This window comes from Papilio xuthus, unplaced genomic scaffold (genome assembly GCF_000836235.2).
Source record: "Papilio xuthus unplaced genomic scaffold, Pxut_1.1 DF825946.1, whole genome shotgun sequence".
Taxonomy (NCBI): domain Eukaryota; kingdom Metazoa; phylum Arthropoda; class Insecta; order Lepidoptera; family Papilionidae; genus Papilio; species Papilio xuthus.
Window position 1 is genome coordinate 6122975 of NW_013532703.1, and position 23415 is coordinate 6146389.

The 23415-nt window shown below is 34.3% G+C and overlaps 2 protein-coding genes across 3 annotated transcripts in view; one reads left to right on the forward strand and one right to left on the reverse strand.

Moving 5' to 3' along the window:
* Positions 1 to 11615: 11615 nt before the first annotated feature.
* On the reverse strand, positions 11616 to 18891 carry LOC106123968 (uncharacterized protein C1orf198). Its single transcript, XM_013320391.1, has 3 exons — positions 18588 to 18891; positions 17376 to 17958; positions 11616 to 13004 (listed from the first exon to the last, which is right to left on the reverse strand). The coding sequence occupies exons 1-3, from the start codon at positions 18717 to 18719 to the stop codon at positions 12871 to 12873; spliced, it is 849 nt and encodes a 282-aa protein (XP_013175845.1). The 5' UTR covers positions 18720 to 18891; the 3' UTR covers positions 11616 to 12870.
* A 102-nt stretch (positions 18892 to 18993) lies between these two features.
* LOC106124721 (zinc finger protein 286A) overlaps positions 18994 to 23415 on the forward strand; it is a 9557-nt gene continuing 5135 nt past the window's right edge. Inside the window, exons 1-5 of one of the 2 annotated variants that reach the window (XM_013321645.1) lie at positions 18994 to 20324; positions 20732 to 21023; positions 21610 to 21784; positions 22448 to 22600; positions 22981 to 23079. In XM_013321645.1, coding sequence (XP_013177099.1) covers positions 19148 to 20324; positions 20732 to 21023; positions 21610 to 21784; positions 22448 to 22600; positions 22981 to 23079 — 1896 coding nt within the window. In that variant the 5' untranslated portion in view covers positions 18994 to 19147. The remainder of the gene's footprint in view (positions 20325 to 20731; positions 21024 to 21609; positions 21785 to 22447; positions 22601 to 22980; positions 23080 to 23415) is intronic. The other variant, XM_013321644.1, reaches the window with a different exon arrangement.

Consider the following 23415-nt stretch of genomic DNA (forward strand, 5'->3'; position numbering starts at 1 on the left):
ATCAGAACAGTTGTTACTAATATATTGGTAAAAATAATAGTTTGTAATAATAAAATACTAATAACTATCGAAATGCTGAAGAATCAATAATTAGATAATTAAGAGACAGGATCAAAAGATAATAATCCATAATAATCAAGTTTTACACGGAATTAATAATTAGCGCATTTCTACATTTGCCATATAAATATCACGGCGAGTTCACTGCCAAATAACCTTTACTAATAATTGGTCATCCCTCTCATAGTATACCAGTCGCCTGCGACTTCACCGCAAAAATTAAAAAAATATACGCACGCGTGCATCGGCTACCTTCTGGTCCAAGTCCCGTCAACATCTATCCAGTCGTTCCGAAGATTATCCGAAACAAACAAAGATTGAAAAAAAAATTTCAGTATCAAATAAGATTTTATTTCGATATTGAATAAAGACACTCCATATTTTTTTATAAGTATAGATTTGACATATAGGTAAGAAAATGTCAGACAGTTTTAATGACATGATATGCAAGATTCTTAAAAGATGCAAGGAACGTCAGTGACGCAGTTGCTAAGCAACGGTTTCGATCCTGTTTCGATCGCAACTATGTACTAATGTGTTTTTAGTATTTCCAATTTCATATGCATATTACGTCCTAATATTGAAGGAAATCATCGTGATGCAACCTGCACATATCTGCAAAGATATTTAAAGATATGTCTTACACTTGGCCAACATGGTTGACAAAGTAATTGTTTTCCGTAATATAAGATTGGTAGGGAATTTTATAAACTTAAGGAAAAGTATGCCTTTATCATAATTCAACCTAAATTCTAATATATACATATGAATAAAATAAACGAAAAAAGTCACATTTCGTATTCCTGATATTTTAAAATTATTTGTCTGTCTGTCTGTATGTCCATCGGCAAATTCACGTTTATTCAGGTTAATCTCCGGAACGGCTGTATCGATTTTTTCAGGACTTAGACGGTAATTTTATATTTTATCCTGCGCTGACAAAGTCGCGGGCGATCGCTAGTTTACAAATGTAAATGGCTTATAGTTAACTGAGTAATGAATGTTTGTTTCATCGTTCACATTTTAAATTGCAAAGTATTCCAAGATACTAATGTCAAGTTTTAATATTATGACGCACGTTTTTTTGACGATAAAGGTTAACTACCAGTCTAATGACATAAAGTTGCTAAAACTTTAGATTTACTTTAAAAATTAAAAAAAAGGCTTGACAGACGGACGGACAACAAAGTTATCCTATAAGGGTTCCGTTTTTATCCTTTCGAGGCACGGAAATCTAAAAAGCACCGGCTCTAGTCCAATTACGATAACTCTGCAAAAGACTGGTTACAGAAGAACTCAGTAGACGATGAAAATTTTTGTTACTTGATAGTATACGTCTTTGATATTTTCGTATTTGAGTTTTTGTTCTTTAAACAATTTTGTCTGTTTACTTTGGTCGTTTACTGGACGCCGTTTAGATGTGACAATCTTACTATTACAAACGCGAATGTTTGAATGGATGGATGTTGGAAGGTATCTACAGAATACCTTAACGGATCTCGCTGAAATTAACATTGTAGAACATAATCTGGAAGTACATTATCATCAGCTCACTATACGTCCCCACCAAGGGGCTCGGAGCCTACCCTAAGTTAAGTGTGATTAGACCATAGTCAACCACGCTGACCAAGTGCGGGTTGACTTCACACATATATTTGAATTTCTTCACAGATATGTACAGGTTGCATCACGATGTTTTCCTTCACCGTAAGAACGTCGGATAAATGTACATATGTAAATCGGAAATCGAAAAACACATTGGTACATGGCGGGATTCGAACCCAAGACCTGCAGATTGCAAGTCAAGTGCTTGACCACTGAGCCACCGACGCTCTCGGAAGTACATACATATAAGCTACACATTATTTTTTTTTTTAATTCCGAGCGGAAAAAGTCGCGGGCGTCAGCTAGTTACAAATAACTAAAATGGCATTTGAATAAGTAAGAATACAAATTTTAGAGTTACTATTTTATAATCTAAGCAGAGTTATCGTTGATAGACCTGATTTACATAGTATAATGCTCACTCACCGTTGGTTTCTAAAACCAAATTCTAAACATATTGCTATCTCTATTTTGTCAAAGATAATGAGAGGGATGACAATATGTTTTATGTAGGAAGTTCGGTCTCGGCAACCAACGGTCAGTCTTACTTAAAATAAATATTTTACGTTTTAATTGTTACACTAGATTCAGGTCACGAAATGATCTAAACGAATATGTGAAAAACCCCGACATATATATCTCGGTTAAGTACAATATTACACGTGCACGGCACACGACTTGCATACAAATGTATAAAGTTAGTCACTTATTTGCTATGAATTTCCAAAATGGAATAATCTTTGGAAAAATAACAAGGACGCGAATTTTAACACCTATTATTGACATTAAAACATACGGTAATCTTACTAATGGATGGATGTTTGAAGTTATCTCTGAAATGGCTCAACGAATCTTGATAAAATTTGGCACAGATGTAGACAAACTGGAAGAACTAGACTACCAATTTTTTTTAAACTCCCGCGGGCAGAGTCGCTGGCTACAAGGATTACTTTTCACACGCGTTTCAGTCCGCGCGAAATAAAACCTAAGCTTATGTGTTCTTCCAGACAATGTTCTACATCTATGCCAAATTGATTCGTGTTCTGTTAAACCGTTCTGGAGATACCGTCTAAGAAAAATCCATCCAAACACCCTATTATATTAGTTAAGTTTTCGGTCTCAGAAACCAAATATTAACCAATTAATTAATATCGAAATGCAGGATAATATGGAAGCCGAAAGTACGACTACTAATATTATCAGCTCTATTGTAGAATAAGTGCTACGATCGCTACAAACAGGGAAAAGTCCGCATCTGATAAGACTGACCTTGCGATCGTCTTTCAGCACAAAAATGCTCAAATAAAAACATAAATAATTATTAAAACTTATACATAAAATATTAATTTAAAGGGATATTTACTTTCTGTCTCCTGTCGATTAAAGGTAGGCAACGCATATGCAATTGCGTATGCGTACAAAGGTGGTGCGCTATTTCAGCGATGTCAGATGGTCGCTCGATCGTATACCTTATGAAATAAAAGATCAGAAAGCTAAAATAAAGTTCGCTCGACTTTAGATTCACTTATAGTAAACCAGGATTTCTGAGTCCAAAATTATTTTTATAATAATAAATATTGTTATTTTGTTTTATCAACAACGACAGGGATGACGATATGTTTTATACAGAGATTTTGGTCTCGGAATACAACGGTAAGCTACTAAATGGTTCGTTGACCAATTTAAAGCTTCGTTCAATTTAGTTCGTATCGGTTGCGCTTCGCTTTAGCTGTGCTTTGAGGCTTTATCAACGAAGTGCAACGGACGAATGATTTAAAGTTCATTGTACGTAGAGAAAAGAGTAATATTTTACAGTACATAAACTGACAGGCACAAAAGAAGTTGTCAGTGTCTTTGTACTTAAAAAATTACGAAAAAAAAAAGTAAAGGATTTTGCCCGAGGCTCTCGATAACATGGAAGAAGTGCGCACGTACAATCCTGTAAGGACTTAAAATGTTTTTAATTAAAAAACTTAATACTTCGGAATATGAAACGAATCGATACATAAAATTGCAAATAATTAAATTTATTTTCAATATTTTAAATGGTTTTATTTAACTTGCTCCGTTTAATTAAATAAAATGTAATTTAAATTGGTATTCAGATTGTAGGCACACAGTGGGTGGAAGAAAGCGCGCGTAGGGTAACCAGCTCTATATATCCTGTCGATAACTAAAATTTTGATGGCCTTGTCCTGTGTAAAATTGGTAGTCACCATAAAGTTTATATATAATAACCTAACCATAATTTAAAAACAAACAAAAAACGAAAAACCCAATGACTAAGGCTAAACATTTTATGTAAAATTTCCTTACCGAAAAATTTACCAGAAAACATCGAAAAAAACTTATCAGTGAGAAAAAGTGCGGTGAGTGAGATTTGAATTCGTTCTTTAAACTATTGTATTAATTTCATCTCTCACGTCGACTATGACTATGTGTTTTGTGCCGATGTTATATACCCTATAACATTCTAAGGAAGAAGACGAATTGAGTGACACCTCACTCGTCAATATCAGTTCAGTCGTTTAGACTGTAGACAGGCACAAAATACAGACACCATAAAGATTAGAAAAATAAAGATTGCGTTGGGTTTTCACAGCAAATGGTTATAAGTACTTTCAGACGTTATTAGTTAGAATCCTTTGGCGCGAATGGCGCGCTTTCGTTGCAAAGTCAAGTGTCAGATTGATTAGTGAGGGGATATAAAGTAAGTACATTTTAGTAAGTCTAGTGTTGCGCCAGTACACCGGACATGTCGGATTTTCTTCCTAACACTACTGAAAGTTCATCACCCAAAGAGGAATTCTCGTGAACTTATAAACACGGACTGAGGTCCGATACAAGGCATAAACTTTTTACTTTTTATACTACCTGATAAGTTGTTTCGAGTTACTTTTTTTTTACTAACAAAACTGCTTGATACAGGTCAATGAAACTACGTCCGTTGCTGACGTTACGATTTAAATTTAAATAATATTTCATATCCCAATTACATCGATTCAAACCTTTAATAACAACGGTTATGTTTACAAATTGCACTCTGCCGATTCTCGATGAGCTAAAACCTGAAAAGCACATACGTGAAAAACTGTACCAAAAAAATTAATTAATTTAATAAGTACTATTAATATTGTAATTAAGTTGCGAAGACAACATTGGACCAAATTAGTTGCAGCGTAAGCGCGCGCATAATCAAACATAGATGTCTAGCCAGGTTAGGGGCGCTGCTATCGGTTGGTACTGTTAGGAAATACATATAAAACCTACATGGACATTTTAATGGATAAAAGAAAAAAATAATATGACAGCTACAGTAAAAAAAAGACCTTGTGATACTTTTTTGACATTGTCAAAAGGGTGACATTGAGGTGTATCAGAATTTGTCAGTGTCTATAACTTGTCTATAAATTCAATTAGCCAAATGATTACGTGTTGGTCTAATGAGCGATGACCTTTAACGATGTATCTTATATCAAAGTAATGGGTTACCGCTGAACCCCCCAGCCCGCCAGTTTGACGTCAACGTGCCTTAGACCCACGGCGGCGGTTTGACGTCAATATGCCTTAGAAATGTAAGAAATGTTTTTTTTGTGTACGTAATTTTAAGAGCGGTCTGTGGCTACTCAAGTATAATCGCAGCCGAAATCAATGCTTAGCCTTTAATGATAGCCATTTAACATTCGGTATATTGGCCATACTCTATGTTATTACAGTACAAAAAAAATCTTTAAATTAATACAAAAAACCGTCTTTATATGTCACTATAATCTGTGTCACGCAAGAAGGAAGAGGATGAATACGAATCCAAAGACACAGTAAAATCCGTCCTGTCGTTTAGGCTAGACATGTGCGAGAAAAAATTACTCTCTTGAGTCAGTTAGGTAAAACATAAAAATCTCCTCAATATCACAAACTAGCTGTCTCCCGCGACTCCGTCCGCGTGGATATATAAAAAAACTCAGTGTAGCCTATGTGTTCTAGAGACATCTTCAAGCACCCATCCATCCATTCACATCACCGCCATCTAAACATTCGCATTTATAATATTAGTAAGTTAAATAAAAAGCAGCTCTTCAAGGCATAAATTCGAAAAAAAATGAATAAATAGTATCCTATGTCCGTCTCCTGGCTCTAAGCTACCTTCTCACCAATTTTCAACCATATCGGTAAAGCCGTTCTTGAGTTATAAATAGTGTAACTAACAAGACTTTTTTTATATATACAGATTAGTTTGATACATGTTTTTTCAGGAAACACCTATATCCTTTATATACAGGGTGTCTCAAACTATGAGAATACGGTAGACCAAATTATTCTTCGGCCAAAAATCCTACTCACCTCTATCTAGAGTTGCTTAGTTTGGACGGGCTTCGTAGTTTCTACATATCACCAAACATCCTTAAAAGTCTGCAATGTTTATATTAAGATTTGAATCATGTCTTTTATTTAATACACAACACTTTTTTGTATGACAAATCTTTGTTAAAAAAATAACAGGGTGTCCAAAAACACGATTATAAAATACAATAAAATTTTTGGCAAAGGTTTGTTCAATCACTATCATTTTTTTTCTCGAGATCTTTACAAATGCTTTTGACGCAAATATAACCCGTTGCTTAACTCAGATGTCTTCGTGCAGAAAACCCGCGCATATCAAATCACACGTTTGTCACCTTCTAATAAAATCCTTAGCATTATCAAATATATTTATTTGAATCGTTTCATTGTAACCTGTTTTTAAACTTGAGCAACCTCGGTTATTTTCCATTCGTTTCTTAATTAATACATGGACTTTATTGACCGCAAAAAATCTTCTAGGTTCACATACTAAGGGGCCACCAAAACATATAACAAAATGCTAATTCGAACATTTTAAACTAATACGCAATTTTAAATAATAGCAACGCATCTGCGGTTCCTCTGGTATTGCTGATGTCCATGGGCGTCGTTGAACACCTTTGTGTTCCCGCTGCTCGTTTGCCCCCCCCCCCCCTTCTGTTATAAAAACAAAAATACAATACCTATTCTTAAGTATACAGGATTACTTTTTATTGGAGATACTAATCTTATTTGTGAAATAGTACAATCAACATAAAGAAGCTTATTGGTCGATCTCAATAAATATACAGGGTGTCTGCACGTGTGTTTGTGTGTGTTTCGTGCTCACACACCCACACGAAAAGCGTTTCTTTATTTTTAAAAAGAATTTTTACAGAGTTTTGGTCCGTATTCTTTTTTGCACATATTCCTTATACTAAATTACTGTAGTGAGTCTTTTTTTATTTTATTGACCTATGCACATGGAGGCAGCAATTAGAAAAAATAGAGTGGCTATTCGCTAATTCATTTAATTGTTAATTTTTACGTGTTTTTTTTTATATCATAAGGTGGCAAACGAGCGAGCGACCACCTGAAATCGCTGAAATAGCGAAGTGACCGTTGCCCATAGATATGCGCAATTGCATATGTGTTGCCTACCTTTAATCGACGGAGAAAAGGATGCACAGAGAGAAAATATTTTCACTTTGCATGCTTCCGCTTCCCATCCTTTCCTTATAAGAAATAGGGTGGGAAAGGAAAGAGGACTAAATTAGGCCTGGGGACGCACACTCATCAGACGAAACGCGGAATTGCTTCCACTTCACGTCTGTCTTCTGTGTGGTCGTGGTATTTCACCGGGCATGCCGGGACAATTCGTGCGAAGATGTTAAAGCGGGCTCTACCATTGTTAAAATTACTACAGGATATACATTTTTTTGTAACCAAGTTGATGTTTGTCTTTAATTCATGTGTTGTTTTGTATCACAGTGAGCCTCGTGCAAAAGATGCTAATTATCTGACTGTAACTTTCCACCAAAAGAAACAAAAACATATTGTCATCGGAGATTTTCTTTGCTTGAATATTTTCGGTGTTACGACTATTTTTAACGTTTATAAACACGCATATTTTCCATGTTACGTAGTTTTGTATTTAAACCACATTCACACAAATTATATATTATATTAGAATAATAAATATGAATAAAAATACGTTTATTCTTAAGAGACAATTGACAGTGGGAACTCACGGCTTTGTTATTCTATGATTTATGTCTGTGTTTCTGACAATCAAGTTCAAAAAAAAGTGTAGCAAAAGGTTCACTCTTTTTGTACCTAAATTAATATATTTATTTTTTCGTTTACTTAAGTATTATTTTTCTTAATCTATTAAAAATGTTAGTCCTTTTTTACAAAATTGTAGTGGTCTCTTAAAGAAGATTCGATAAATTGTAATTTTATTTTAAAGTACATATAATACAATAAAATCACTTCTTTGTTTTTTGTTTTGTATCTGCGCCTGGAGAAATTTTATAGCATTTATTATCTAGGAACTTTTACTATCGCTCTTAGAAACTCGGAACTAACTTTTTTACATATTATTTCACTTTGTTGAGGAAATAATATAAATATATGTTATATTTATATTTCTACGTTAAATTTGTCCACGATAACATCCTTCTCTTCAAATATTTTCAATAAAAGTGTTTTAATTTAAAATTGTGAAATTTATCAGTGGCCGAAATGGTTTTGTAGAATTGTTAACATCTTGAATTCTGATTTACTTGGACTTAGTCATTAAAAGTTTGTGTCTAAATATAGACGATAATTACTTGAAATACGTTTATGATTTCAAAATGCAAATGTAATGTAAATGTAAAATAGTTTGGTCTTAAAATATTTTCAGACAAACGCCTAATAATACTTTTCATGACTAATTTATCTTAAATGCCAAATAGTTTTGTTATTTAATTTACATTTGTATATTAATTAGCAATAAAAAATATAAATCTTTTAATGTTCAGATTATAATTCAGGTTTTGAAGATTTACGTTGCGTTGTGCACGAAGGGCTTTAATCGCCAAAACCAGTCGCTCGCAGTCTGTTTGTCCAAAGTTCGTCGTCAGAAAAATTTATGCGATTTTAAAGATGGCGGAATAAATCCATACAGTTGATATGTCGACTACACATTTATCTCTATAAATGGATAGGTTACAAAATACAGTTTTGGTCTGTTCTTCGTTGGACTAACCTGATAAAGTGCCCGACAGTTAATACCATCTTTATTATTAGTTTTAAAACTCACCACCGCCATCAACCGCAACCGTCAGCGCCAAAATGGCGAAAACCAAACAGGCACAAAATACTATAGCTTATAGCCTGTCTATGGATAGAGGTCATTACGACTATGACTATGCTCTGGCTGAATGGACAAATCGCATCGACGATTTGTGTATAGTTCAACGTGATACTCAAATGATTACATAGTTTTTATCTCGATTTTTTACTTAATGTTTTGTAAGTAATGGTATTCGTGTAAAGTCGGAATGCGGCACTAGTTGATAATTTATTTTTTAAGTATTCTATGTTGCCAATCAAACTGGTTTCAATGTTTCAATTTAGTGACCAAACATACTATAGAATATATATTACAGTAGGGCACAAAATCAGCGCTGGCATACAAAGCGCAAATTATAAAAACTGGCGCCAGTGAGCCAAAACAGTACATGTGAGAACAGTACTACTGTCTTACTATACTGGCATAATGTAAACCAGTCATTACTAATATTTCTTTAACCATTCCAACTAAGCTCTAGGCTTGTGCTAGGATATGGTTTACGACAATAGTCGAATGGCGGGATTCGAACCCCCGACTTCGTGGTCGGAAATCCGTACCCTTAACCATTAGGCTATCAATAGCCTAATGGTTAAAGGTCAACCTTTATTTATGAAGTTGGTATGTTAGTCAGGTCTAGTGATGGGCAAATAGTAGCAGTAACATTTTTTACCAACATACAAAAGAGTAAAACTATTTTTACGACCTTCCAGTTTACATGATTTATTAATCTTGCAACAACGATCATTTACGCTAAAAATGCAAAAATTATTCTTCGTTTCAAATTGTTCCGCAATTATCTCTCGTTATATTTAGTAAAATCAGGTTTAAAAAAAAACTTCAAGCTTTTTTAATCTTTATTTCTATTAAATTATGCAAAAATCATACAGTCTTTCGTGTTATTTCAATTTAACAAAACGCGATACAAAGATATATGCAAAAAATACTGGACCAAAATTATAGCAAAAAATGACACTTGCAACTTTTATTAAAAATAAATAAAACAAATAATCTGTGCAACATCCACAATATATAAAATAAGCATTGGTATTCACTGATGAAAATTTAAAAAATATTCCATGTCCTTTAGATTTTTCTTGTCTTATTTGTTTTTTTATATATATCATAAGGTGGCAAACGAGCGAGCGGCCACCTGAAATCGCTGATACAGCGAAGTGACCGTTACCCATAGACATACGCAATTGCATATGCGTTGTCTACCTTTAATCGACGGGGGAGAGGATGCACAGAAAGAAAATATATTCCCTTTCCATGCATCCTCTCATCCGGAAAGTCCACTTCGGCTTCCCATCCTTTCCTTATAAGAAAAAGGTGGGAAGGGAAAGAAGACTAAATTAGGCCTCCGGGACGCAAAAACGTTAAAACTCACGGGTTACCATGGTAATATTTTCAGTACGGAGATAAATATATAATTAATATGATTTAAATAAATTAGTAATAATAATAATAACGTTATATAATTAAAATATCGTTTAAATGAGATACGTTAAAGAGATAATATTGCAGACTTATTTTCGTAGTTTAAATATTTATTTTAAATAGTGAAGTGCTAAGAAAATCGATATCGAACACACTGTTCTGTAAAATAATCACTCGTTTAAGTTTTATGTATTTGCATTAATTACATTATATAAAGAAAAGAAAGAAAAGAAAAATAAACAAATAGATTTCAGAAATTATGTTGGTTTGATCCAAAAAAAATATTAGCCTTGAATTACATCCTTTCGGAGAAGTATTAAGTTCGAAAAGAACTTCGCAAACGGATGAAATACTGTCAAAATGGCCCTTTTTTACAATTTTATAATGTTTGGAAATAAATATTTTCGAAAAAAAAATTATTTTTCCAAAAATTTAAAAATAAATGTAGACTTACTACAAAAATCTAGTAATAAACATAGATTACGGGCATCAAAATCTTCATAATTAAGAAGAAATCTGAAATGACGATTTCATCGCAAACCAGTGTAGTTTATCGGTAACTTCGACATCACTAAAACATTTCAAACGGCAAAATATTTTCGTCTATAATAACAGTTGTCCTTGTTTTTCTCAAAGGGAATGAAATGGATAGCAATATATTTGAGATTACAATTTTTTTTATAACAGAAGGGGGCAAACGAGCAGCAGGAACACCGAAGTGTTCAACGACGTTCTATGGACATCAGCAATACCAGAGGAACCGCAGATGCGTTGCCGGCCTTTGAGATAGTGATAAGCTCGCTTCTTTAAGGACCCTAAATCGTAGCGGTTTGGAAATACCGACAAGGACAGACCATTCCACAACGCTGCTGTGCGAGGCAGGAAGTTTCGTATTTAACAGTGGTAGAGCCCGCTTTAACATCTTCGCACGAATTGTCCCGGCTCGCCCGGTGAAATACCACGACCACACAGAAGACAGCCGTCAAGTGGAAGCTATTCCGCGTGCAGTCTGATGAGTGTGCGTCCCGGAGGCCTTATTTAGCCCTCTTTCCCTTCCCACCCTTTTCTTACAAGGAAAGGATGGGAAGTGGAAGTGGACTTTCCGGATGAGAGGATGCATGGAAAGGGACTATATTTTCTTACTGTGCATCCTCTCCTCCGTCGATCAAAGGTAGGCAACGCAGATGCGATTGCGTATGTCTATGGGTAACGGTCACTTCGCTGTATCAGCGATTTCAGGTGATCACTCGCTCGTTTGCCACCTTATGATATAAAAAAAAAACCGCACGGTTGTGGATTGCCAGCCATCGAGATGGTGTGGATGAAATTATTTGTATAGATTTATAAATATAATATATAATTTCTTTTGAATTCGAATCAAAATTACAATAATATTAACAATACTGATGTATTATGTAATCTTATAAACTAAGAGTATATAAGTATTTTTATATAATAGAGTGGTATGTTATCAAAGCGTTATATTAATAAATATATCTAATTACATTTTAAATACTATCTAGTAACTATTAATAAAACAATATCAATTAAAAATTTAATTTAAAAAAAAACAAGCGTAGCAGAGGGAAAGAGAGCGGTGAGGGAAAGAGAGGGAAAGACATAGGTCTTCCATCTCCATATCGGATATATCCTTCTCGGAGACGGACAGCTATACCGAGGAGGCGTTTGCGTGGGTACTGACGAGCCAACATAAAAAGCCAAACTGTCGGCCCCGAGGCTTCCCCTCAAATTTCCAACTGAGAGGTAGAGGAGGGCACTGAATGAGGTAAAGCCAGTGGACCCATTGGTCACTAAGGTTGCCTCAGAGATTTCAGCCTTATAAAGGTAAAATTATTTGAGTAAATTTGTTATAATTCATTTCCCTAAAATTCGAATTATATTATTTAAAAACAAATACATACGATTACACTGGATACAAAACTGATTTCTATAAATGGATAGGCGATTGCTTGGAAGTGACTGATTTATATGTTCCGATTTAAACGCGCCTGTTTATGTTAAATGTCAATTCTATCTATATTATTAGTTCAAATCAACGTCGCTACAAGCCGCTACCATCAGCGACAAAATGGCGAAAATCAAATACGCACAAATTACAACTTCGTATAGCCAGTTCATTTGTAGAGGTCAGTAAGAACGACAAAACAATATTATGAAAGTATATCTCTACTTATACTAAGTTCACACTTAATATATCAGACATTCACATGGTAATATTTTGTGTAATTGTTTTCAATGGGAACACACGGTTAACTTGTTTCTATACCAGATAGATTAATATAATACTGATAGTTTTAAAATTGTTAACACAAGACCCTAAAATTCCGCAACACGACTACCAAAAATACTTTGGCTTGACGGGGCACTGATATGTCTCTTAATTAAACAGAAAAACATCGTCCCGACACTTGCATACATTATTGTTGTCCCTGTCTCTTACAACAAGAATCAAAAGGATAGCAATATACAGGTGTAAAATATAGAGATTCGTAATTAGAGAACTACAGCGTAATAGCAGAATTAAGGTTCTAAGTTTCATTGGAAATTCTAGAAAACCATTGTTTGACGTCGATATGTACCTTCAAGAGTTACCAGTTATCCAAAAAATCGTATCCTGTCTTCGGCAGACTGGTGCCTTCCGTGAGTGTCTCAGTTGACTGGAAGTCGGTGCCAGAAGACGCTTGACTAGATGACAGCAGACCACGATTCTCCTCTGACAAATCTGAAATTTTACGTGTACCATATTAAATATAAAAATTGATTTATTACCATCGACTCGCCTGACGACTTCGCTTTCACCTTACTAGTATTATAAATGCAAAATTTAGATGTATGGATGGATGTTTGTTAGTAGGTATCTCCAGAACCTTTACATGGATCTCACTTCAATTTGACATAGATGTAGAACATAGTCTGGAAGAACACATAGGTACTAATAAAATTATTCAAACTTTCGTGAGACATTATCTTAAACTTATAAAAAAAACTATCACCAGAAAGAAGAAGAAACATACGTGTGTTTAAGCCGTTTTTCTATGAGCTACTAATTAAGATTTCTTTTAATTTCGTGCGGACAGAGTTGCAGGCGACAGCTAGTATGAAAATATAGTGCGTGGATCGTATTGAGGCCTTATTCCGCAAGGCTAAGATTATTAGACAGTATGGACTGTAGCTAGCCGCTTAGTGCAAAAAGGGTCTAAATATATCTGTTATTTCAAAGAATCATATAGTTTTAAAAAAAAACGGTCATATTGCCGTCTCTCTCAATCTCTTTGAAAAAAGTGAGACAACATTTATATACGAATGTTTTACATAAGTTTTCACACTTGTATATACTTTAGTTTAGAAATTGCATCATTTAATATGGACGCAGCGTTACGTTGGCATACGCGTATATTTTATAAAAACAATTTACAAGATTGCATTTATTATACAATTAACGTAATATGTAAGTTTAAGACCACGTAACAGTCTTATATAAACACTTGCTCTCGCCCCCGACTCCATTCGCGCGCGAATTAAAAAATATTAAGAAGCCTATGTGTTCTTCCAGGATATGTTCTATATGTATACCAAATTTCATCAAGATTCTTGCCCTTCTGGGGATACTTTCAAACTTGCATCCATCGACCCATCTAAACATTCATCTTACATATAAAATTCTCGTGTCAAAATTTTCGTTCCCATACTCCTCCGAAACGGCTTAACCGATTCTCATTTTGTGAGCATATTGAGTAGGTCTGAGAATCGGCCAACATCTATTTTTAATGCCGCGCGTACCGAATCGCGGGCGACAGTAGTATTTATTATATTAGTAAGATTTCTATTTTATTGTGAACACCTTTAGTCTAATTTAACCGATTCTAAAGAGGTGTAGCTTGGTACATATTGACGTGTCACTATTTCACTTATTCTCCATCAAAAAGACAACGATAGCACGCTTTCCTACGCATTATTCGGTACTGCAACTAACTAACCGTGGATTTCTAAGACCAAATGCCAATTTTTAAACGTATTATCTGTTTTATCAAAGATAATGACGATATGTTTTACAAACAAATTTCTCAGAAACCAACGGTTAATGTTTAACTTATTTATTCAGATTAATTCTTCGCACATCGTAACTTGATTTGAACTACGTGATCTTTGTTACATTTGTGACTACGTGCCATCCTTGTCATTTCCTTTGTAAAAAATAGAGATAACTATATGTTTATACAGAAACTGTGAAATTATAATGCAAAGTGTGACAAAATGGCGCCAGTTAAACGCTACTAAGCGACTTTCGGAAGGATTTGTATACTAAAGTGATTAAAAATTACTTTCGAAAGAACGTTTAACGAATATATAATATCTTATGCAATTGCTATATACAACAGACTTGATTACATAAATAAAAATCATTCTCTCACTGGTATAAAGTGTTTGAGTTTAAATTATTCGTAATACAGTCGATCCTGGATAAGCGAGAAAGATATTACGATCCCTTAGACCAGTCTTTCCCAATGTGGGCGACAACGCTTTCTTGTGGGCGCTGCATGTCTCAAGTTGCGGGTTACAGTAAAAGTTTCGTTTAGAATTCTCCGTTAATATACATATATAGGTCACAATAATTAATTAATTTAATTTGAAGTTATATTGGTTTTTAAATATGTGAAAATATGGGGGCGCTAAAAAAATATTTATTCTCAAAGTGGGCAGTAAACAAAATAAGTTTGGAAACTACTGCTTTAGACCATCTCTTATCGAGTTTTGACTATATTCGTGTACTATTCATAGCAAATGCTCTTATCAAAATATGCATAAAACTTCAAAAAAACAGTCTGATATTCAAATATTTACGTAGAGAAATATGAAATAGAAATAAAATAATTAATCTTATGTTCCCTAAAATCCTTTAGATGTTCAAATTCCATAAAATCTCATTATTAAGACTTATTAAATTCCTAGAGAATATACTTAGGATAGAAAATAACTAACTAGGTTATCCATTCTGTCTTTCCCACAAACTCTATGTAGGGCACCAGAATTACGTCCACATCGTGCTATCAGCAACCTTCTTAAGCACACTAATAAACATGTCTTATCGTTCATATTCATTGTTATCCAATACATTGTATTTGTACGTGGTAAATACATAAATTGGGAATCTACATTTGAAGTGTTGATAAGAAATAGCTACGACACAGAGTATAGCCGTCCAATATGCGCTTACTGTTTAAATTTTGATCCATTTTAAGAAAACTTTCCAATATGAACTCTTGCTTTCGTTCTCAAAAGATACCTTTTGGGATCGGGGGTGAAATCTTCAAAAGACTCACTACCTTTTTGGGGGAAAAACAAGATGAAGTAGGATTTCCAAGGATTAAAACCACCTCGGTGACTATCCTCAAGTTGAGGGTCTCTGAATCTCCAATAGAACTCACCGGGACCCTCTAAACTAAGCTACTACACGACCCTAGGAAAATACGTAGACCACGTCATGCTGCTGTCTTCACGGTCTCGAAAGAGCTAGCTTTCATTCTATAGATCAATGCAAACCAAATCATAAATTTTAGATGGATGACTGTTTGTTAGAAAGTATCTTCAGAATGTTTAACCGGATCCCGATAAAAATTTTCATAGATGTAGAACATAATCTGGAAGAACACATGGGCTACTAATAGTTTATTATTCCTCGCAGACAGAATCGCGGACGACAGCTAGTCTATAATAAAGGTGTTATTTATAGATGTGTCATACACACAACCCACTCACAAACTCAATCTAATAGTGAATCACCTGAGGACTATGAGGACATAAAAAAATGTTAATCTGTGTACGAAGATGACACACTAAACTATTCATTTAAATATGTTTATTTTCCTACAAGAAAGTATGCTAAATAAATTTAAAATTGTAAAACGTGTGCATTTAAAAAAACATTACATGATAGCCTTAGTTATATATGTAGGTTCATTACATGTACTCAATAGGGGGCGTTAGGGCGAGGTGGGGTGACCGCCCAGTGCACCGAGTAAAAAGAGACGCCTGTAGCCCCTAAGATACCCTATCTTTGAAAACATTTTCTCCGTCACCAAAAATGGGTCGCCGAAAAAATCTCGCCCAGGGCGCGATTCTAAATCCGACCTTGTATATACTGAAAGAGTCCAAAAACGCATAAAAAGATTTTTATTGCATTCTCTTATTTGAATTTTTTTCACTAATTAACAGTATTCGAACCTACGACCACTATGATTGGATGGCTATTTAATTCTTTCAAATGTTATCAACACTATACCAATCATACTGGTAATTCCTATATACATTTAAATAAACAATTTTGCTATTAATAATTCAATAATATAAACTACGATATGTTTATAGATTCCTTTACGAAGAACAATACAAGTTGTAACATTGATAAGTATGCATAACAACTGCGGGAAGTTCGCGTAATGAATCTAAGCATACGATCGTGTTGAGAACACAAACATATCAACATAGCTCAAGTTGAATAGGTAACTCATTGAAGCATACATAAACAATTATATATTTATAATTATCTATAACCTATTATAAAAACATCTACGTATGATTTTTATAGTGAATAATAACATATTCTTGAAATTATTCTAGATTCTTTATAACTAGCTGTCACCCGGGACTTCGTCAGCACAGAATTAAAAAAAAAAGCCATATGTCCGCATGCAACAGCTACCTTCCTAACAAAGTCCCATTAAAATGAATCATTATTCGCAAAACATATATTAAATAACTAGCAGTCGCCTGCGACTCCGTCCAAGGGGGATTAAAAAAAACCTTATTAGTAGCCTATTTGTTCTTCCAGACTATATTCAACATCTGTGAAAAATTTCAGCGAGATCCATGCAGCTGTTCTAAAGAAACCTTCTAACAAACATCCATTGATCCATGCAACCATCCAAGGATTAACATTTGTAATATTAGTAAGATATGACATATCTATATTAACAAAACTTTAGTGCAGACATTGTTTACTCTGTCTTTTCAAAGAGAATAAAAGAGAAAACAATACACCATCCACGATATGACTAGAATTTCACTTAGATTGTAATAAATATATAAAACTTACCACTATTTGACTTAATAACACTGCTACGATAATCCTTATCATTTTGTGGGCTTTTGAAATTTGTTCTAAAGAAATTATCTGAGGATGCAACTATATGAGTATTCTGTCCAGTCATTAAGCATTCTCTTTCCTCATCTTTACATTTAAAATTTCCTATAAACTTCGTAAACAGTCCCGTTGGTGAGGTAACATCTCTATCTTTGGGATCTTTGAAGGTATTCTTCAACACATCATGCGATTTAAGTGCATTCTTCAACTCATTCACTACTTTTGAATGGGATAATGCTAATTCGGAGAGTATCGGAGGTGGTGAGGTACATTTAGTTTCCTTTGGTTGTCTGCTATCGTTTAAAATACATAAATTCAATTGACTTTTCGTCTGATACAGGAACGGTGCAGAATGCTCATCCCTGTATGACCCGTTTTCATCTTGTACAATCTTCATGGCATGTTCTTTGCCAAAGAATGACATCAGATCGTCATTATTATTAGGTGGATTGTCTAAATCAAACTCTAATGTATCAAGTAGAGCATACTTTAAAGCTATATCTGGTTTAATTATAGATTCATTTATAATTTCAGCCTGGAATATTTAAATTTATTATTAAAATACACATTTTTTGTTCTTTATATAATTTTTTTATGTAAATAGTATTTTATATATTATAAAATCAAATTGCATCTGTCCTCATAGTTTACTCTTAAAATACTTGTACAAAATGAAAATGATAGTGTTAGAGGTGTGTTTCTGCAGGACTAATCATCAGTTTGAATATATAAGAGTAAGAAATCTTGCAAATGCAATTCTTTTTATATGTACATATTATAATGCTTTAAAGTAACAATTAGTTAATATTAATATGATTATACATTTTAAAATAGATTATCACTTTATTGAGACTTATAAGAAACTTAAAGGAAAAATGATTAAACAGGTAAAAAAGTATGTTTGGGAGTTAAAATTAAATTAAAAGCAAAAATGAGGAAAATGGAAATTAACCTATTTCTCTACCAAAGTAACAGTAATTTGGTGGCAATATTGTACTATTTCTTGTGTAGATGCAAAACAGCGTTTACTTATGTAAATATTTATCTAACTAAATGAGTAGTATTGCTCACACGTAACTATTTTATAAATAGATACAGTTTTAAATAAAGTTAGTATAGAGGGCTACTAGCCATGGTAAAGTTTTAATGGTAAAAATGAATCACCTTTTCCTTATAAGACAGAGTATCCCAAATGTTTTCATATGCATTTTTAGCTTCAGTGATATCTTCATGTATTTTTGTAGCCAATGGGTTCAATGTACGAAAGTACTCCTCGGCGACGTCTCTCAACGCCATTTTTATATTAACTCAAATGTGTTAACTTCAATATTAACTGATTATCCCTAAAGCCATAGTTTTTTTACATTAGTACTGGAAAAAGACTCTTTAAATTCAAAGACTGTAAAACAACCAAGACATCTACTTCCGCGCACGTCAAAACAATCAATGCAATGCAAAATGCAAATGAAAATGCAATGCAAAATAAACCAGAGGCAAATGTCAGAATTGACAGAAGAAGATCCATAGACAGAATATTTGACATTCGTCAGGATTGTCTATGTTTCCAAAAGCCATAGTTACGTTAAATAAGTTTTTATAACACTTTAATTATTGGATAGGCCTTGAATGTCAAAATGGCTAACTCAAGCAGTGTTTATACACTGATATTACCGCGTAATGTACAGTTTGAACGTTAAATAAGTGTTTGTGTACATTTTACAACAATGTTGCACAACAGCGGTCCCTATGGACCAAACGAAGTGCCGATCAACATGGGCGCGCCAGTAAACATGACCCCGATGAGTGGTACAATGAACATTAGCAATAACATAAATAATCTTTCTAAAATCGGGCAGCAATCGACGGAAACTTCTAATGCGCATTACCCTGTACCGAACTATCCGACATATGGGCATCCACATTTAAATATGAACCCGGCAATGAGCCCGTTTCCAAATTATCCTCCAATTGGCTTTCAATCAAACTATTTTTCGCAGAGTTCTTCGTCAGTTCACGATACAAATTGGCAGAATGGTATGTTACCTATGGGTTTAAACATGCAAAATGATAACGGTACAATTAATTATTCTTCATCTTCTATGAAACGACCTGACAATATGAGTGAGTACAAAGAACATAATTTCAACAGCAAAATGTCTTTGCACATTCCGCAGGTGCACACCAAAGCATTCCATAAACATCTTAATATGGAAAACAACCATTATAATCACTACAACCATTACAGCCCTAGTCCAAGCAACTATAGACAGTATGCGGACTGTAATCTAGATTTAAGCACAAAATCTAAAATGGAAATTGATCCAAGACGAAAAAGCTTGGAAACAACTGTTAAACTAATAGAAAATATCCTTATAAACAGCACGAGAAAGAATGATACAGTTGAAACTAAAATTACCGAAGATATATATACAAACCCTAAACCCACAAGTCCCGTTCAATCCCATTCAAATGATAGCCTAAAAACATCTCAGAAGAATATAATTGAAAACCAAAGCATGAAAGAAGTAGATGAAGTAGATAGCAGACAACATGCTACAATTGATACAAGAGATGATGATAGCACATCTAATTCATTGCTTTGTAAAGAAGATACATTACCCGAGTCCCAAACCTCAACAATTGAAGAACAAACATCATCAGATGAGGAGAGTGAACCGCAGCCAGAAGATCTTACTTCAACAGCCATTAGTGCAGTAGAGAAAGAAAATATGACAATAAATACTAGAGTTGAGGTTAAAGTGGAGGAAACTGGATGGGTAGATACAGAATCTAATCCATTTCAAAAGGATGTTCACGGCTTACGAAGGGAAGATGTGGATAATGCCAACATAATAGCAAGTGATAAAAGTGTAGAAGTGGCAACAGATGTTATAAAAAATGGTACAAATGTTATGTTTCTTGTTTTTTTTAAGTTATGATATTATGAAGTACAGTACATTGTCTTGTATCACTGTAAAATGAATTCTTAAATAACTATAATATAGAGGTATTTTAAAAACCCTATCCTAAAAGATTTATTATATTAATATTATATTAAGGATAGTATTTCTGTTAACCAGTTTAGAATCTAGTAATTTTATAAATCGCCTGCGGTTTTGTCTGCATTGAAAAATAAATCAACCATGTTCTACATCTATTCCAAATTTTAGCAAAATCTCTTGCCATTCGGGAGATACCTTCTAACATACATCCAAACTTACTTATTTTTAAAATAACTAGTACTACCATAATCAGTAATCCTTAGATTAATCTAGATTTTAAACAATAAACCTAATTATTTCTTATAGGATTAGATGAAGAGAAACATTACGAATGTCCAAATTGTAGTCTACTCTTCAAGCATCCAAAAAGATTTCTCATTCATCACAAATGGCATTCATTCGGTCTCAGCACAATGAAGAAGTTGGATATGGCAAGAGAGAAGGAGATGAAAAAATCTTTAAGAAGAGAAGCAAGAGTTATACAAAGAATGAATATGAACGAAGTTACGGATATGAGTGCTGTGGGAAAAAAGTATTCATGCAAGGACTGTGATAAAGTTTTCAGTGCTAGAGGCAGTTTGAAGAACCATAGACAAAGGTAGAACAAAAAAAGGTTAAAAACCGTTAGTACTATTAGTTTCCACAGATGCAACATGTCTACAGCCTTTTTGTTATCTTAATTTAAATTTAAAATAAGAATAAGAAATATTTAAATATTTGCTTTAGCCGGCGACTCCGTCCGCACAGTATTAAAAGAAAATTTGTAGCCTATGTGTTTTTCCAGACTATGTTCTACATCTACGCCAAATTACAGCTAGACCCATGCAACTGTCTTGGAGATACCTTCAAACAAACATCCATCCATCCACCCAAGCAATCACATTTATAAGCATGATATATGATACATTTGTGTTAGTATATTATCAGTGGAAATCCACACTAAAATTCAATTGCAATTCAAATAATTTTTTAGTTCAACATAATTTTTGTGTGAACTGTTGTAGTATTAAGCAATTTTTACTATATTTAACTTCCTAGTAATTTTATACTGTCAAACAAATGAACAAGAGTTCAAGGAATCATAATATTTTTTTTCTTGCTTATGGAGGTTGTCGGGACAATGACTCTTGCTTATCCATATCAATTGTACTATATTTTAATAGTATTTTTTTCATATAACTCAGGTACCATCCAACAAGAGTGCGGGACTGCAAGATCTGTGGTAAAACAGTCTTAGGCTGGATAGCTCTGCGAGCTCACTTGACCACTCATACAACGGACTCTGGCTACCAGTGTAGTGATTGTCCTAAACGATTCAAGTATTCACATTCACTGGCAAAGCATAGAGATACACATTTGGTAAGTAGTTAATTACAGTCAAACCCCGGATAAGCTAGAAATTTCTATAGACCACAGTCATTGTCCGGTCTCGAAGGACCATCACAATTAGTAAGAATATCTCGGTCCACTAAACTCTCGCTAATCCAGGTTTGACTCTATAAATGGTCATTTTGAATATAATCTGTTTCAATACGTCAAATTAAATAGGTGTAATCAAGAAAAAAAACAACGCCATCTAGTTGGAAATAAGTGAAACTTAGTGGCAGAGCCCGCTTTAACATGTTCGCACGAATTATCCCTGCTCGCCCGGTGAAATACCACGACCATACAGAAGACAGGCGTCAAGTGGATGCAATTCCAAGTACAGTCTGATGAGTGTGCGTCCCGGAGGCCTAATTTAGTCCTCTTTCCCTTTCCCACCCTTTTTCTTATAAGGAAAGGATGGGAAGTGGACTTTATGGATGAGAGGATGCATGGAAAGAGAAGATATTTTCTTTCTGTGCATCCTCTCCTCCGTGGATTAAAGGTGTGCAACGCATATGCAATTGCGTATGTCTATCGGTAACGGTCACATCGCTATTTCAGCGATTTCAGGTGGCCGCTCGCTCGTTTACCGCCTTATAATATAAAAAAAAAACTACAACTTAAAAAATAACATATAAGTATATTATAATATTTCAGGAGAAAACACACGGCTGTGAACAATGTCCGAAGATGTTTGGATCAGTGAAGCTTCTGAAGATGCATATGAAGACTCACGAACGTGTGCTCAGGGGGACCACCTTCCACTGCACATACTGCGGGAAGGGCTTCTTTGAGTCTTACAGTTTGCAGGTAAAACCACAATATTTAATATGGCTAAAGATAAGAATTAATCTCATAAAATATCTATTTAAAAAGTCAAGTTGTCGTGTGAGACCATTTTAATATAAAAAAAATCTTAGTGGAATTGAAAGTGTTAAATACTACATGCCCACTTTAAGTTTTCTTTGCTTTCGCACCATTTTTATTAAGAAAAGATAGGAAGGAGAAGTGAATTGAACGTAGAGAGGATGCATAGGAAGGGGAAATATTCTCTGTTATTTTGTCCCCTTCTCCGTCGAATAGGCAACGCATCTGCAATATCGGATATCTATGGGCAGAGATCGCTTCGCTATTTCGGCGAATCCAGTTCCCACTATGCTTATTATGTTAACACATTGTTTACTGTCCAGGTGCACGAGCGCACACACAGGAACGAGCGGCCATTCCTCTGTGAAATTTGCAACACCAGCTTCGGTACTAACTCCAGTCTTAAGAGACATTTGAAAGTGGTGAGTGGGTGAACTCATTAGTGTGTTCTATTTTAACTACTAGCGCCATCTGTTGGTATGAAATGATGTTAACAATTCTGTTTTTGTATGTCTTCCGTTATCAGCTCACTATATGTCCCCACAGAGAGGCTCGGAGCCTACTCTAAGCAAGGTGACTAGGCTATAATCAACCACGCTGGCACAGCGCGGGTTGACTTGTTATGTACACGTTGCAGGTTATAGTGAGCTGATATTGATGTCTTCCATTACGTTAAAGATTTAAGAAATTGTTATAACTAGTGCTTTAGCTATAAGCTGAATATATTAAACTCATCCTGTCTTAATTTGACGCGCTTC